Source organism: Marmota flaviventris, chromosome 1, assembly GCF_047511675.1.
Source record: "Marmota flaviventris isolate mMarFla1 chromosome 1, mMarFla1.hap1, whole genome shotgun sequence".
Classification (NCBI taxonomy): Eukaryota; Metazoa; Chordata; class Mammalia; order Rodentia; family Sciuridae; genus Marmota; species Marmota flaviventris.
Genome location: NC_092498.1, coordinates 216685362 through 216703629, shown reverse-complemented (window position 1 = coordinate 216703629; position 18268 = coordinate 216685362). Strand labels below are relative to the sequence as shown.

The 18268-nt window shown below is 48.2% G+C and overlaps 1 protein-coding gene across 1 annotated transcript; it reads right to left on the bottom strand.

The window, feature by feature from the left end:
* Positions 1–5577: 5577 nt before the first annotated feature.
* On the bottom strand, positions 5578–8511 carry Cd70 (CD70 molecule). Its single transcript, XM_027952754.2, has 3 exons — positions 8268–8511; positions 7520–7553; positions 5578–6015 (listed from the first exon to the last, which is right to left on the bottom strand). The coding sequence occupies exons 1-3, from the start codon at positions 8415–8417 to the stop codon at positions 5630–5632; spliced, it is 570 nt and encodes a 189-aa protein (XP_027808555.1). The 5' UTR covers positions 8418–8511; the 3' UTR covers positions 5578–5629.
* Between the last annotated feature and the right edge of the window lie 9757 nt (positions 8512–18268).

Genomic DNA, 18268 nt, shown 5'->3' with positions numbered 1-18268 from the left:
CCGATCAGCAATGACTTTCATTAAGCAGCCTAGTCCATCAGTCAGGCCTCAGAGGAATAGAAAATGGGGGGGGGGAGCAGGGCGCAACAGAGGTTGAAGTTATGTAGGTCCTCAGCAGAACCAGGTCTTGGGAGGAGAGACTACCTTTGGTGGGCTTTAGGTGGGCAGGTGAATTTTGGTTGAATCATAGCAGGAGAAATTTGGGCTGTGGCAGGGAGAGAGGCCTTGAGCAACAGGAGGAACAATTACAGATAAGGGAAATTGTAGGGGCTCAGGGCCCATTGTCCTTCCCGGGGAAAGAAAATCATTTACAAACATGATTTTCTGTATCCTTCAGTCTTGATTTATAAGCCAAACCTGGAAAATCTACAAAATAAAATATTTTGCGTTTATCTAGAAATAATACAGAAAATATTGCTGTCATTTTTGGTGAAGAAACTCAGATTTTTATAGTTTACTTCAATCTAAATAGAATGTGACTTTTGTTCAAAAAAAGTTATGGAATTATATATTCACTGGTCATGTTGCATAGATGTTAACATGATTATGGTGTGTTGAAACAACTAGAAATACATTTAAATTCAGTCAGTTCTATGCAATAAATAAGTATGTCTATATACATGTTCATATATATATGCATATATACGTATATAGAATCACTGACTAAAATATATAAATTATAAACTATATTTGAATATTTCTTGTTATGAACCTTTATAATGCTTTCCAAAGGAGTGCATTTATATATTAATTTGTTCAAATAATTAATTTGTAAGCATTATTTATCTCCAGCCACTATTTCAAGGAGTCAGGTTATTTACTTATTTATGGACTCAGCTATCCACAATGTATTTATTTACTTATGTTGATACCACCTTGCTTGTATTAGAAATTCATTAAAAATGCGTATCTCAGGTTTAAAAAAAAAGTTATGGAATCAATCTAAGTGCCCATCAACAGAAGAATGGATAAAGAAAATGTGATATAGGTACACCATGGAGTTTTATTCATTTACCTACAAGAATGAAATTGCACTGGGACAGCCCCCCGGGGGAGAACCTGGAGGACATTAGATTAGAGAAACAGGCCAGACATGGAAAGATCCGGCGCCTTACCTCACTTCCACGTGAAATCTGAGAAAGTTCCACTCCCAGAAAGAGAGTCCAGTGGTGGCTGCCGGGGGCTGGGCCAGGGGGCAATGGGAGATGCTGGTCAAAAGGGTGGAAGTTTCAGTTCCACATCACAGAGGGGCTCTGGAGACCAAGGTCACTGAGGTTAACAATACTGTGCTGTCCCCTAGAAGTTTGCTGAGACCGTTAGTGTTCTCACTATAGAAAAGGAAATATTTGGCAGTAGCCAAGCCGTAGGTGGGTGGGGGAGGGGAGTATGCAAATTAGCTTGAGTCACTTTGTAATGTACATGTGTGCCAAAATGCCAACTTGGGGTATCTTCAATATATAGAATTCTTTGTATGGGGGGGAGAGAGAGAGAGAGAGAGAGAGAGAGAGAGAGAGAGAGAGAGAAGAAGAAGAAGAAGAAGAAGAAGAAGAAGAAGAAGAAGAAGAAGAAGAAGAAGGGGGAGGGGGAGGGGGAGGGGGAGGGGGAGGGGGAGGGGGAGGGGGAGGGGGAGGGGAGAGGAGAGGAGAGGAGAAAAGATTTGTAACTTTTTAGAGACAAAGGGCTAATATCCTTTTTTTTTTTTTTTTTTTTTTGGTACTGGGGATTGAACTCAGGGGCACTCCATCACTGAGCCACATCCCCAGCCCTATTTCGTATTTTATTTAGAGACAGGGTCTCACTGAATTGCTTAGTGCCTCCCAGTTGCTGAGAATTTACAATCTTGGAATTTACAATCCTCCTGCCTCAGGCTCCCAAGCTGCTGGGATTACAGTTGTGTGCCACCACACCTGGCTCTAATTTCCTTTCTTTTTCTTGTCATTATTTTTATTTAAAATTTTAAATTTGTTTTAATTAGTTATACGTGACAGTTGAATGCATTTATGCACTGTGATAGATCCTACATAGATGGCGTATGATTTCTCACGTTTCTGACTGTACATGGTGCAGAATCACATGGTCACGCAGACATGCATTTACGTAGAGTAGGAATGGCTGTTTCATCCTGCTGCCCGTCCTTTGCCCCCATATCCCTTCCTGGTGCTCTACCTAATATGACTTTGAAGGAAACGGTGAGCGAGGGCTGACTGAGCCTGGTTTTTAAAGAAGGTGAGCAAAGGGCGGAGGGGTTTGGTGTTTCCCCCAAACGTTAGGCTTAGGCGTTCCACAGGGTCCAGCGAGGCTGCCCCCAGGCGCTACCCCGGAGATCGGAAACCAGGAACCAAGTTCAAGGACACACGGTTCAAAGCAGCACCGTTCCCCGCAGCGGGTCTGCGAGGGATGAGGAACCAGCCATCCGAGGGAGTGAGGTGCCGACCGCGAGGGTGCACCTCGAAAACAACGGCTAAGTCAAAGCAAAATCGTGAGGCGCCCTTGAGAGGAGGTGACCAGAGCAGGGAGCGGTAGCGCAGGGGGATGGGAAGCGGGTGGGTGGCGGCCGGGGTCGGGGGAGGGAGTGGGGATCCACCCCAGGGCGCCCGGGGCTTCCTTCTGGGACGATGAGAACCGCTTTGGAACTAGGTAGAGGTGCTGCGGGGTGGACTAACGGGTGGACCCAACGCTGCGGAATCGTGCCTTCTAAAAGGGCTAATTTTATGTCACGTACGTTTTCATTTCCATTTTTAAAAAAATCATACGGCTGGGATGCAGCTCAGAGGCAGGTCAGGTGCTGGGCCCGTGGAAGGCTCTGGGCTCCATCCCCAGCACCTCAAAAGTGTCTACAGAAAGCAGAATACCAAGGCCTCGCCTGACTCAAGCGTCTGGGAGGAAAGCGTTCCTTTTGACCAGCAATGACACAAAGGAACCTGAAACGCTGCACCTCTAACAATGCTCCTCATCCCGAGCCCTTGCCCTAGCACGGTGGGAGAGGAATGCAGAAGAGCTTGTCTTCTGCTAATAGACGCCCAAATTACAAACCCCGAGCTCCTGGACTCACCAGCTGGACTTCTAGGAACCCCTGCAGGTGAGGCTGAGGGGATTCCTGTCAGGCAGCTGTAACAGGCTCTGGGGGGCTAACAGAAGCTTGGGAAGACGCAGTGGCCACTGCCACCCTCCAGGGCCCCTCTGGAGAATGCCCTCGGAAGACGTCATAATTAGCTAATCACCAATTCTTAGGAAGGAGTTATCAAACAACAATAAAGCAGTCATTGATTTTAAAAAAAATTTTCTCACAAAGAGTAGGGTCCAAAGTTTTCTATTTAATTTTTTATTGTAAAATAACAGATAATAGCTTCTTTGATAACTTTATCAATAAAAACTAAATCTGGGAAGAAAGAAAAAAGGAAAGAGAAGGAGAAAGAGGGAAAGAAAGGAAGAACAGACAGGGGCAGTCTTTGCAGAGTGATCTGGAAATGCATTAAGTGAAAAAAAAAAGCAACGTGCAAAGTTCACAGTTATCGTGAGCAGTGGAGAAGATAAGGAGAAGACAGGGCACAGGTCTGTGCACATTCACAAGCTGCTTCTATAAGTGTGTGCAAGGAGTTAGTGACAGTGTGTGAGATGAGGTCAGCACAGATGTCCATATTTCCATTACAAGTCATTACAAGTGTCACCTATTCAAATCAAAAGGACTAGTCCCTGCACGTAGTAACCCTGTCCCCAAGTCCCCCTAGAGACTGAGCTGCTCCCAGTGCCACACCCCCAGGTTGTCGCTGGCTCTGTGGTGGGTGGATTCCAAGAGGCTGTCCCGTGTCATTTCGGACCCTGGACCACTCCTGGACTTCCCTTCTGCCCCACATGGTGGGATGTCGCTGCTCTCGGACGCTTCTCCACAGCCCCCTGGAATTTCTGTCCCTCCCTCAAGGAAAGGCCTGAGGGACCCTTTCTCAGTCACCTAGCAATCTCTAAGCTCTTGATCCCTACCCAGCCCTCCCTTGTCTCCCCTGGGAGTCTTTATGTAGTAGGGATGGAGGATGGTGAGTCGGAAACCTTCCATTATTGTTTGATTATATTTTAATTTTTTTATGTGGCAATATACACATAACATAAAATTTATAACAGTCACCGTGGTGTGCAGTCCAGCAGCATGAAACACAGTCACAGCGTCGTGTAACTATCACCACGACCTACCTCCAGAACTTTCCATCTTCCCAAACTGAAACTCTGTCCCCCTTAAACATGAACTCCCCATCCTAACCCACCCATCATTCTACTTTCTTTCTCTGTGGATCCAAAGACTCTAGGGACCTCCTGTGAATGGGATCAGACCAGATATGTCTACTTCATGGACCATAATGTCCTCAGGGCTCATCTATATCTTCAAGGTTGTGTGATATTCCATGGCATGGGTGGACCCTATTGTGTTTGTCAGGTGGGCTGCTTTTTGGCTTTTGTAAACAATGCCACCCTGCACGAATGCATACTAGAGGAAGTTTCTGGTTCACATCTGTTCTCCTCCTCTGGTGTCTATTGTGGAGATCCCTTGGAGGCTCCAGTTTCACAAACCCAGTGCTGATTTTGAAACCTGCTGAGATATCCTCCCACAAAGTGAGTCACTTTTATTTATTAACTTAAAAATATTAATGGCCTTTATTTTCAGGACAGTTTTAGACTTACAGGAAAATTGATTAGTGAATGTTCAAAATTCCCACATACCCCATGCACATGTTCCTCTTTTTAACATCTGCTGTGGTCTAGGTACACCCTGTACGTCATGTGCTGGACCTGATGCCCAATAGAATGGCATGAACAGGTGGATTCCTTGGGAAGTAACTAAGTCATGGGGTTCCACCTTTGGGTCCTTATGAAAGGGGTTGGGGGAGGCCCTGGCACCTTCTGAGGACACTGAAGAAGCTGCCATCTTTGAAGCCCACACCAGACACCAAATCCACTGGTACCTTGATCTTGGACTTCCATCCTCCAGAACTGTGAGCAACATACTTAGGTTGTTACGCTGTTTATAAAATACCCAGTCTAAGGTGTTTTGTTACAGCATCCCAAAGGACCAAGGCAGTATCTTTTACTAGTCTGATACCTTTGTTACAATTAATGAACCAAGGTAGATATATTATCATCAAGCAAGGCTCACACTTCATTTACATTTTCTTATTTTCTATTTATTATACTTTTTCTTTCCAATAACTCTCCCAAGACAGTTAGTCGTTGTGTGTCTTAGGATCCTCTGGGAGGTGATATGCTACAGCACTGCTCTTATTTTCACAGCTTTGAGCAGGGCTGGTGAGGTAGCTCCTGTCCATCCCAGGAAGCTGTCTGCCTATCCAACAGGTGTATCAAGGAGGAGCTGGTATCGGGGAGCAAGTCCTATAATCCCAGGACTCCTGAGGCTGAGGCAGAAGGATGGCAAGTATGAGGCCAGCCTGAGTAGGCAACTCAGTGAGACCCTGTTTCAAAATAAGGGCTGGGGATGTGGCTAAAAATACAGTGCTTGCCTAGCATCCGGTAGGAAGCCCTGGGTCCCACACTCAGCCCTGCCCCCCCCCACCCCCCCCAAAATGGGGAAAATAGTAACAAACAAACAAAAAAAATGATCAAATAAACCAATCAGGAACCTTGATCAGGTATGCACCCATTGAATGCCAAAGAAGGTCTCATCAGCATTTTGGGAGGGCAGCAGAGACAGGGTGAGGTTGGTGCAGAGGGTGTCCCCAAGGGCCAGGGGTGTCAGGCGCTGGGAGGTGACAGTGCAGCCCTGGTGGAAATTCAGGCGCAGCAGGCTGATCCTGTGGGTGTCTGGGGAGCAGATGCCCACAATCAGAGTGGCCTTGGGAGGCACCGTGGTCCACACAGAGGAGCAGTTGGCTAGTGTCACCTGGATGTGCAGCCTGTAGATGCCATCACGAACGACCAGCAGCTGCCCGTTGACCAACTGTGGTCCATGCTGGAAGGAGCGGCCCAAGGCTGGGCCCGCCTGCCAGCACAGCCTGGGGTCCAGCCGGGGACCTGGGGCAGAGGGTTAGGGGGACAGAAGGTGGAATTTAGGGAAACCAAGGTGGACAGAAATAGGGAGTTCGAGGGAGAAGGAGGGAGAGGGCAAAGGGAGGAGGACAAGGAGCAGGAAGGGGAAGGAGGAGGGAGGGAAGCAGAGACACCGAGGAGACCCAGAGGAGCACAGACGGCAGGCAGAGGGGCAGAGAGGAGGGAGGGAGGGAGGGAAGGAGGGAGAGTGGCAGGGTCCTGGGCTTCTCTCCGCCTTTCATCATTTCGAATGTGAGCTGGCGTTTCGAATGTGAGCAGGGCTCGGTCACCAGTGACATGGTCCTCAGCCTCCTCACTTCCGCAGATCTGTGCTGGGCATGACTACTCCCAGGTGGCCACCTCCCTGAGGACAGCCACTTGCGGCCTCTGTGACTCGTCCCCTGACCCCTGCACCTTGAACAGCCTGTACAGCTATGCCACAGGGACCACTCTCAGTTTTTCTCTCTCTTTTACCCAGTTCCTGTTGTGCCTTTCAAGAAGAAAAGGCCGCGGTGAGGCCAATACAAGGTCCAGAGGGGCTCTTGCCTCTCTCTCCCCCGTGCACCACTTTCAGTCTCATCCTGTTCCTGAGGCACACCTGAGTCTCCCTCTCCTCCCGGTCAGGCTCCCAGATAGGGGCCATCGTGAGAGGCATGAGCTGGACACAGGTCAGAGGAGAGCCACCAGAGTGCTTGCCAGTGTCAAGCTTCTGGTGAGAGGGACACCTGGTCATGGGTTGGACACTTGAGCAAATAGACCATCTGCCAGGACCAAGAAGCATCCTAGGGAGGACACATTGTAAACTCCAGACCAAATGTCCTGGAGCGTGTCAGGGCAGTGCCAGAGCCCACAGCCACTCTCCAGAGACCCAAAGGCCAGTTAGAGGAGGGAGGGGAGGGGAGGGGGGAGGGGAGGAGGGAGGGAGGCAGACAGGCAGCCACACACAGAGGGGGCCAGGGCCCAAAGGCATTAGGGAGAGGCTAGAAGTTCTTCCCCTAGACAGCAGAGCGGGCCCCCACTTCATATGGCAGTCCCAACCCCCCACTTGGCTTAATTCTTCCCCTTGCCTGCGGCCCTCCACTTGTCTTCCTGTCCCTTTGTGAGTTTGTGTTGGGGAAGGTGCTGGGGGAAGCCAGGGCCGCAAAGGCTGGGCAGCGCTCGGTCCCAGAGCTGCCCTGGTAAGCGAGCCCATTCGCTCACTGTCAGACCCCCTGGGTGGCAGGACACTCCCCAGCGCAGGGGCTTTGCCTGCTTTGTTCACCACAGTGGCACCTATAGTGGCGTTTGTTCCACATGGTGGAAAAGATGAAGGAAGCGCCAGCTCTGAGGTGAGGGTGGCCGATTTAGTCTTTTCCAAGGGAAGAGCACACGGTCTATCAGGAAGGTGGTGTCCGGCAGGGCACACACTCGGGCTCCCGCTCTCTGGACTTGCCCTCCCGGCTCTCCGTGTCCCCCCCCCCCCCCCACACACACACTAGACCAGAGTTACCTGTGAGGTTCAGCTGGAGCTCGGCTACGTCCTCCTGGAAGAAAAGAGCAGAAAAGAGAGTGGACGTGAGCACAGTGCTCCACGCCCCTTGGCCCGGCGTCTTCTCGTCCACTCCTCACCCTCCGGGCCCAGTCCTGATTTCTGAAAGACCTCTTAAAGAGGAAGTCGGTTTGAACGACAGAGAGATCAAAGCCAAAACCTTGAAAAGAACTTCCTACTTTTCCTGGAACTCTGCGCCTTCGATCTCCCTCCCGAGCCACCACGAGGGTGGAGCGGCCCGCACACCCGCCTCCCTCCAGCAGCGGCCCGAGCGTCTCCAGGCGGCCGGGCTCACCGGCTGCTGCTGGCTCTCCTGCCCTGGCAGCCCCCTCCCCAGGGCCCCCGCCCTCAATGCCACCTCAATGCCAGCTTTGTGAAGCCCCTAGCAGCCTCTGAGTCAGTCCGCGGGGGAACACCAGGGTCGAGTCATCGTCCCTGCGCGAGTCGGATGCACCTTTCCCACCCGGGATCCCCCGCCCCTCCCGGGCAGCCGGGCCCTGCGGGGCCTCCAGCTCCGCCGCTCTCTCTGCGCTACAGGATCTTGCTTTGAATCGTTTCATTTCGATTTTGTCTTTTCCGTTCTTAGGCTGTCCCTGGCGCTCCGGCGCACGGCCCCTGCGCCTCTCCCCCGGGCTCCCCACCGGAGGTCCCTGGGCCCCGGGAGCTGGGGACGAGGGTGCCTCCTTTCCACTGTTCCTTCTCGACTCACCCCAAGTCGCTCGAGCCGCGGCGGCTGCTGCGCGTGGCGCTGGAAGCAGAAGGCCGCCAAAAGAGCGAAGAGGATGACCGAGAAGACGTAGGGCGAGACGGTCTTCCACGGCGAGCGGCGCACCGTGCAGCCCCAGCCCTCCTCCGGCATCGCTGCGGGCAGGGCGAGGGGACCCGGAGCGCGGTCGGAAGAGAAGGAAGCTTCGGCCACCTCGCCCAGCTCTTGAACTTCTGCCTGCCTGAACTTGCCGGGGACCTCTCTGGGGATGTCCGATGGAGGCGAAGAGCTTGATCTGTTCAGCGGGCAGGGAAATCCCCTCCCACTCAGCCATCCCCGAGCTCCCAGCCGAGTGCGAGGGGCGTGGAGTGGGGTGGGGAGTTGCCCGCCACGCCCTGCCCTGCCCCCAGGCCGAGCATTCCACCTTCCTTTTGGGGTCCCCACCTGGTGCGCATTCGTTCATTCACAAATCCTCACTGGGCATCTATTGAGGGTGGACGGTGTGGGGACTCCCATGACTCCCTGCCGTGGCTGGGGTGGAGCGCAGGACCTTGCGTGCTGGGTAAGTGCTTCACTGAGCGTTAACGGCCCTCAAATCACAGCGGGCTCTGGCCTGAGAGCTGCCGCAGTCACCTTTAGTAGAGTGTGTGTATGGGGGAGGGGGGACTGTGGACACTGAAACTGGACAGTTTCATTTGACGGTGAGGGAGGACGTGGTCTGAGCTAGGGTTCAAGGGCTGGAAGAGAAGGGAGATGAACCATTTCATTTGCTGCTATGGCAGGCAGACAGATCAGGCGAAAGGGAGTCCTGCAGGTCGACAGTCCTCAGGGTCCAGGCAATCGGCATACACTCCCCGGTGACCTCCAACCACTAAAGATTCCAGGTCTAGGGGTTCAGCTGACAGCACCCCAAAATGTCTCCCCATCCTAACATATCCCAAGCATGGGGGCGTGACCTTAGGGACTTTTTCTTTATCACTATGTGATACACTCCCCACTGTGTTCTGTCACTAGCTCCATTTGTAGAATCTTCTAGTCCCCATTTCACAGTCACATTGCACCCTGTCTCAGTCCCACTCTAGATTTTTGCCAGGTCTTTGCAGCCTGCCTGGATTCCTTCCCCCTCTCCACCTGACCAAATGCCCTTCTGAAATAATTGCTATGGAGCACGGTTGATGCTGCAGAGCAGATTTGCATTGTGACATGAAGAGCTGGGGCCTCCCCACTTGGTGACTGAGCTGGGGGTAGTTTGACTGTGCTCCACGCCCTGCAGCCCTGCTGGAAGTTGAAAAAGTTGCTATGGTTGGCACCCAGTATCCCCCAAGGGGGATGCTGTTAAAGGCTTGGTCCCCAGGGTGTTGCTATTGGGAGGTGCTGTGGACCTTTAGGAGGTTGGACCTGATATGAGGTCCTTAGGTCTTTGGGGTCCCTGGCCACTTCCTATCTCTCTTTGCTTCCTGGCCATAAGGTGAGTAATTTGCTTCACGGGGCACTCCCTGCCAATGCCATGTGGCACCCTCATTAGAAGCCCCAAGTATTAGATCTGTCCAGTCTTGGACTAGAATCTCCAAAATGGCGAGCCAAAATAACCCTTCTCCCATTATCAGTTAATTATCTCAGGCATTTCATTATGGTAACAGAAAGCTAATACATACAGCATGGGTGATGTCTGACGTTTTCTGAAACCAAGACCTCCCCACCCGCAGACCTTATAGCTGAGGCTGGGGGAAGAGAATTCCCTGCTATTGCTTCCCGTACCCTTGAAAACTCATTTCCTCCTTCCCTTGCTATTTTTCTTCCTCCAAGTCAGGGGAGTCAGGAGCCCAGTGCAGGAGAAGGAGTTGAGGGGCTTGGCTCTGGGGAAAATTGGGACACGGGAGGTAAGATAATTTTCCTCCAAAAGGAAGCCTAGGACCCACCAGGTGCCTTTGCGCTGCCTTTTGTTTTCCCCGTGGGACACTTGGAAACTTCTGCCTCTTTCCCTTTTATGTGGCTGGCTCACACCCCACAGGGTTGTGCCCATTGACATTATCCTTGTCAGAACCTTAAGAAGAAAGGGGACAAAGGCCCCTTGGCTTACAGCTTCCACCTTAAATATCAGGCCTCCCACTCCCGGGATTTCAGCTGGGAGGAGGGACGTCAGGATGCCTGTGTCTCAGAACTTATTCTCCCCTACTCTACCCCTGTGCCCTCTGCACCTCACAAGCCAGAAGGGACAGTTAGATGCTGAAATAGGCAAGGAGACACAGTTTTCTCTTAGGTCAAAGTCTGGGTTGGTACATCAGCTCTGATCTGATGACAGACCGGAGCCCACACTCTTTCTCTTGAGTCTGTCACGTGCCAGGGGTGAAGCCCTGGTCTTCACGGTCCAAGATGGCACAGTGCCTGGCCAAGTTCCAGTCAGCACGGGGGGGACAGTAAAGAAAGGCATTCCCCTGCTTTAGCAACACTAGTTGCAGGAATCAATTCTGCTCACAACCTGCTGGCCAGAATTCAAGGTCACATGACCCAGGCTCTGCCTTGGTAAGGACAACAAAAGAAATCCGAATTTGGTCATCCAAGTTGATATTTCCTCCTCCCCCTGAAGATGGCGTGTTGGTCAGAGCAGGCTGAGCTGGTTATGCTGAGGAACACACCGCTCTCCAGTGCCTCTGCACAGTACAGTTTATTTCTTGCTCACACTGTTTGCATACCAGCGAGGGGTTCGGCTCATGGTCGGCTGAAGAAGGCTCCCTGCTGACGCAAGAGTGGGAAGGGAAAGTAGAAAGTCACAGGTGGACTCACATCACCGCCACTCACTTTCCACTGGTCAAAGCATGTCCCGTAGCCCTGACTAGCTTCAGGGTATATAGGGAAGTGGAGTGCCTGCATGGACCTGAAAAGAATCAAGCTGAAAGCACCAGGCGGAGAGCACTCTTCAGTACCAGAATCCACCCATTCAGTTACTAAAAAGCTCAGGTCATTTCCCCTCTTGCTTGTAAAATACACTCATCACTCCCTGGAAAGATACTCCCAGTCCCTGCCAACCTGGTAGTGTATCAACCTCAAGGTCGGATACCTAAGTGATCTAGACATGGCGGGGGGTGTGTGAATCTCAAGAACAAATCCACAGACCCCCAAATACAAGGTATTTTACCCCTTCCATTCCCAACCTCTAGTGGTGTGTCATGGACCCACCGTAGACACTCCCATTTGGAACCAGAAACCTCTTCGACGCAGCAGCAATTCTGAAGCTCGGCAGGACAGATATTATGAATGCTCTTGGACTCCGGTTCGCTCCTGGGTTCTCCACTCATCTGGCGACCTCTCCCTTTCTCATTTTCCTTCCTGTGTTTTCTCCTTTACTCACAGCCATGAGACTGGGGCAAAGGAAAGTCAGAGTAGAGGGTGAAGAGCCGGGTCCAGAAGATCGGAGCTGATTCAAACACCTCGCAGAGGCCTTCGGAGCATTCCCCCTCCTCCCACCCCTCGGCAAGAGCCTCCCGGGAATTGCTCCTCCCAGCGAGGGGTTGTTAAGGAGTCCCCCCTGGGCTGCTCCCTCCCTGCCTTTCTGGGCAGATCTGGAAAATAGGGAGAAGCACCCTTGTGTGGCTTCTTTCCTGTTGACCATGTAAGCAAGATAAGAGGAGGAGGGGCCATGAGAAGAAAGGAAACCTAAAATCTATAAAAGAGGCAAGACACCTACTCCCTGAACACCAGTTCTGGACCCCCCCCCTCTCCAGAGAAGTCTCCCACCACCCGTCTGTGCTACCCTTTAAACGAAAGGTTCTGCTTTTGCCCCAGCGTTTCTCAGGTGTTCAACCTTCAACGCTGGGGGAACCAGACCCCATCCTGATTTTCAAGACCAATTTCAATGACAGAACCCTCCATTTTCAGTTGGTACGTGGCTATTCAGCTTAAGAACAGTATTTCCCAGCATCTCTTGCCTGGGTCAGATGACTAAGAGGGATCATGTGAAGCCACTAAATTCTGGCCATTTCTGCAGGCAGAACACATTCCTGCAGCTACTTTTTCTAAAAGGAAGGGGGTGCCTTCCATTCCTCTTTCCTCTCTTGCTGCCCGGAACTTGGCCATGGTGCCGTACAATCTTGGACTTCACTCTTGGCATGTCAGAAACGCAAGAGAAAAAGTTCAGACTCTTGAATGCTTTGCAGAGACGGGTGATGTAGCAGCACAGACATTCATGTAGGAGAAAAGTTTTCGTTATTTTTTGGGTGCTTCTTTATTGATTTTTTTTTAAAGGAATGATCTAGAAGTGTGGTTTCACTTATCTTATTAAACCTCCTGAAAACTTAATGATTTCAGAAGTAATGATTTTTTTTCCCTCATAATTTTCTCTCGGATGTGTGGTTGCTGACTCACAATGGGGTGGGGGATTGGATGGTGACTCACAATGGGGTGGGGGAGTGGCGGTTCACAGGATTGGACCAGGGGAGCGGGGAGTGGGGAGAAGTGCCCAGGTTCACCACATTGGATTGGAGGAGAGCGGAAGGGAGGGGGGCTGAGAATGGGAAAGACAGTAGAATGAACTTTCCTATGTTTACGTATGAATACATGTGACCCGTGTAACTCCACCTGGTGTCTAATTACCAGAACGGGAAGTTATACCGCATGTAAGTGTGGTATGTCAGAATACCTTCTACTGTCATGTGTAACTAAAAAGAACAAATAAAGAATTAAAATAAAAATATAAAGCACTTTCACAAACAAACAAAAGCAATTCTATGGGCTGCTGCTGTTGATACCTGCTCTGCGTGGTGTCAACAGAGGCACCCAAGAAGTGCCCCTTATACTGATGCTTGGTGAGCCTCAGTTTCTCCCATGTGATCTGTTACCATTCAGAATCCAAGTTGTTTTTCTTTTCTTTTTTTTTTTTTTAAGTATTGAACATATGTCGACTGAGCTCCTGCTCTGTCCAAGCCACAAGACAGGACTCTTGCCCTCTTGGAGAGGGCACTGTTAAGCGCCCCCTCCGTGGCCAGCAGGCTTTCTTTCAGTTTGTTTCCTCATTTTTAAATAAACATAATCTCAGCTAATGTTCCAACAACCCTGAGAGATAAGTAGTATTATCTTGAGATTCCTGTCTCGGATTTTTTTTTTTTTTTTTTAAGCGGTTCCTTCGACACAGAATCTCCAACTGTCTTGGATTTTGAGTAACAACTAGAGTTTTGAAAACAACCAATAGATAGCTCTATTATGTGGATACACGAAAAGATGTCCTGAACCACCCCGAGAAAACTTAGGCTTAAAGAGGTTAGGCACCTTGTTAAAGGTCAAGAGCAAAGAGGAAATCCAAATACAAAGTCTGCTCTGACTCCAGGGGTCTCTTTATCCTTTTATGCAGTACCTCAAGCACTCATTGATGTCAGGATTGAAATGCATCTTTTAGTTGTAGATGGACACAGTACCTTTATTTATTTATTTGTTTGTTCGTCTATTTATTTATTTATAAGTGGCTGAGATCCAACCCAGGGCCTCACGTGTGCTAGGCAAGCGCTCTACCGCTGAGCCACAATCCCAGCATTTTAAAGAACAAGCCTGGGGGTGGGTTTTGGCATAGCTCAGGGGTGGAGCACATGTTTAGCAGGCACAAGGCCTTGGGCTAAGCCCCAGCACAGAGAGACAGAGAGAGAGAAAGGAAGGGGGGCGAGGAGGGAGAGAGAGAAAGAGAAAGAGCTGGCCCCCACTGCCCTAGCCTACCCCACTGCCAACAATCGGAATCAGTAATCATGTTACAATCCATGAAAGTACATGACACTTCCTCATCACCCAAGTCCACAGTCCACATCTGGGCTCATTGTCGGTGGGCATTCTGTGGGATCTGACCCCAGAGCCCACTTTGGCTTTCCTAAAACCCTCTGTGCTCCTTCTGACCCCCAACCCCCCGACCACTGCTGATCTCCCTGTTGTCACCGTTGTTCTTCTTTCCCACCAGTCCCTGAAACTGGAGTCTAGCAGAAAGTGGCCTTTTCAGATTGGCTTCTTTCACTGGGGGACATGAGACTCCTCCATGTCATTCCATGGTTGGATGACTCATTTCTTCCCAGTGTTAAATGGTATTTCAAAGTCTGGATGTACCAAATTTCACTTCTCCCTTCACTCACCATCTTGACTGCTTCCAAGTGTCGGTGATCATGAAAAAGCCTGGGAATGGGATTGTGGGTCACAGGCAGACAGACGTGTGTTTAGCTTTGTCAGAAATTGCTGTCTGTCTTCCCAAGAGTCCACCCCACGTTGCGGTCAGTCCAGTCGGCAATGGAGAGTTCTAGAGACTCCACATCCTCCAGAGGGCTTGGCATGGCTCCTCATTTTAGTTCTGGCCAATCTGGTGGTAATTTGTTGCCATTTTAATTTGTTCATTTGTTCTTCTCTGAGGACTACTGGTGTTGAGCAGCCTTTTAAAAAAAATTTTTTTTTAGTTGTTGATAGACCTTTATTTGATTTATTAATATGTGGTGCTGAGAATCGAACCCAGTGCCTCCCACATGCCAGGCAAGTGCGCTACCACTGAGCCCCCGCCCCAGCCCTTGATCAGCTTTTCATGTGTTGATTTGCCATCAGCATATCTTTTTTTGGGACACGTACACTCAAAATTTTGACCATTTTTTCACTGAAGATGTCTTCGGATTAAGTCGTACATATTCTTTATATATGCGGCACATAAACCCCTTGCTGACGCATGATCTAATAGGTAACTATTCTCTTTTGCTCTGAGATTGCTTTTTGTTTTTCTTAACTGTATTTAGAAGAGCAGACACTTTTAATCTTTGTACAGTTCACCTGATCACTCTCTCGTGGTTTATGCTTTTAGTGTTTTGGTTAAGAAATCTTTGCTCAAATCAGTGTCACAGAGATTTTCTCCAAGAAGTTTTATAATTTTAGTTCTTATATTCTGAATTAATTAATTTTTGGTGTGACTGTGAGATAAGGGTCAAGGTTAAGTTTTTTATAAAGACGTCCCCACTGAATTACTTGGTACCTTTATCAAAAATCAATTAACCATATACATGTGGCTCTATATGTTCATCCCTGCTGTATTCTGTAAATCTGTGTCTATTCTCATTACCATATGATCTTGATTATTTATCTTAATTAAAAAGTCTTGAAATCGAAAAGTGTGTGTTCTACTAGCTAGTTTCCAAAAATTGATTGACTATTCTAGGCCCTTTTTTCTTCTATGTTTATTTTATAATTTTAATTTTTTTCAAAAAAATTATAATTTTTAATTGCTTTAAAACAAGTTGACAAGACTTTGACCAGGATTACAGATAGGATGCCATCTTAATTTGACCCTTCCAATATATGAACATTGTGTACATCTTCATTTATTAAGTTATTCTTTAATGTCTCTTTATGTTTTGTAGTTTTTAATATTCAGATCTTGCACATATTTTGTTAAATTTATTTCTAAATATTTTCTTGTTGGATGATATTGCAAATCGAATTTCAAAAATCCATTTTCCAATTTTTTTTATTGCATAAAATGGATAAAATATGTGTAAAGACAACTGATTTTTGTACATTGAACTCGTGGTCTTTGTTAGGGCTGTGAGAAGAAATTGTCACAGACTGGGTAGCGTAAGCAACAGCTATTGATTGTCTCACAGATCTGCAGGTTAGAATTCAGTCAATTCATCAGCAGGACTGGTGTCTGGTGAGCCCTCTGTACCTGTCCACCAGCCATCTTCTTGCTATGTCCAAATGGGCCTTTTCTCTGTCAGTACACCTTCCTGGTGTCTCTTCCTCTTCTTATGTAGACACCAGTCCTATGGAATTAGTTTCTCATTCTTATCACCCCATTTAACCTTAATTACCTCCTTACAGTTCTCATCTCCAAATATAGTCACATTGGAAATTAGGGCCTTAACATATGAATTTTGGGGGGGAGGGTAATTCAGTCCATAACTTTGTGTCCTGTCACTTGCTAAGTTACTTAGTAGTTCTCCTGTGGTTTTTAGGTTGCTTAGTGTTTTCTTTGTAGAGGGTTATGTGAATCTGTGGATCAAGACCATTTAGAGCATTTATTTCTTCATTTATAAGCCATATATCTCATTTAGTTTTATTGCCTTATCGCACTGATGGGGATATCCAGTACAATATTGAAGAGAGTAAGTGTGGTTGGTCATCTTTGCCTTTTTCTTGATTTTAGGCACAAAAGATTCACTATTTCATCACAGAATATAATGCTACCTGTAGGTTTTTTCTATAAATGCCCTTTTGGAGCTCAAATAAGTTCTCTTCTATTTCAAGTTCACTGATAAATTTTTGTCATGAGTTAATGTTGAATTTTGAAGCATTATTTTGCTGTATGCATTGAAATTATTGTATTTTTTCTATTCAAGATTTCACAGTTTCCAGTCTTAAATTTGGTCTTTCTTCCATTCTGGCTATTATCAAAAAGACAAGAAATAACAACTCTTGACAAGGATGTAGTGAAAAGGGAACGTTTGCACACCATCGGTAGAATGTACATTAGTAGAGCTCTTCTGGAACAGAGTACAGAGACTCCTCAGCAAACTCAGAACAGAACTGTTATAAGATCTAGCAGTTCTTCTGTTTGGTATGTACTCAGAGGAAATGGAGTCAACAGCTCACAAACACTTCCACACTCCTGTGTTCATCCTCGCACTATTCACAAGAGCCAAGGTATGGAAACAACCTAAGTGTCCATTGCTAGAGGAGTGAATAAAGAGATTGTGGCATACGTTCAAAGTAGAATATTATTTAGCCTTTAAAAAGAAGGAGATATTGCCATTTGTGACAAGAAGGATCAACCTGGAGGAAATTATCTTTATTATTATTATTTTGGGGTACTGGGGATTGAACTCAGGGGCACTTGATCACTGAGCCACATTCCCAGCCTTATTTTGTATCTTACTGAGAGACAGGGTCTCCTGAGTTGCTTAATGCCTTTGCCATTGTTGAGGCTGGCTTTGAACTTGCGATCTTAACCTGGAGGGAATTATACCAAGTGAAGTAAATTAAGATACAGGAAGGAATAATGCTGTATGGTCGTTTATGCACAATGTTTTAAAAGTCAAATACATAGAAACAAAGAGTAGATGAGCGATCACTGGGAGTGTGGATGGTGGGAAGGAGTAGGCTATAGGACACAAATTTACGGCTTGGTAGGACGAGCAAGTCTAGAGATCCAGTGCCTAGCAGGAGGTCCATAGTTTAGAATTCTGTGTTGTACCCTGAAAATTCCCTAATACAGGAGATTTGGGGTTCTCTTTTACGCCCACACACCCACACCCACACACACCCAAAAGGGAAGCTTTGGAAGGTGATCACAATAGCTTGGTTCTTGGGTGTCCCCCAAAGGTCCCTGTATTGAGAGTCTTTTCACCAGTCTGGTACCATTGGGAGGTGGTGGGACCTTTAAGGGGTGGGACCTAGCTGGAGTTGGAGGGCTAAGGTCACTGGAGACCTCCTCGAAGGGGATGCTTGTCTTTTGCTTTCTCTCAGCTTCTGTGAGGTGAGCAGCTTGCTCCACAACATCCCCCTACCGTGATATGCTGCCTGGTCCCAGGCCGTAAATAAGGGGGCTGACTAATCCCCTAAGGGGACTAAAACCTCTGAAACCGTGATCCACATTAAACCTCTCTTTGTAACCAAGTCATCTCAGGTATTTTGGTAGAGTAATGGAAAGCTGACTCACACAGGGATGGATATGTCGATTTGCTTATAATAATCTTTTGCTATGTATATCAAAGTGTCATGCAGTACATCTTAAATATGTACAAAAGTAAAATCTTAAAAGTATTGGGGTATAATACATGTATATTAAGATGCGCACAACTTAAGCATTTAGTTCAATGACTGTGTGTGTGTAGGCACCTGTGGGGGTTCTAGGTCACCATGTAAATTGTTCCCTGCTTCTGTGCCAGCCCCCATCAGGTAATGAGCTCCCAAAGACAGCAGCTTGCCATAATTCATGGCTGCCCGTGCCTGCACTTCAGTAGGTGAAGGCCACCCGTGCTCCCCTCTTCTACGAGGTCTGG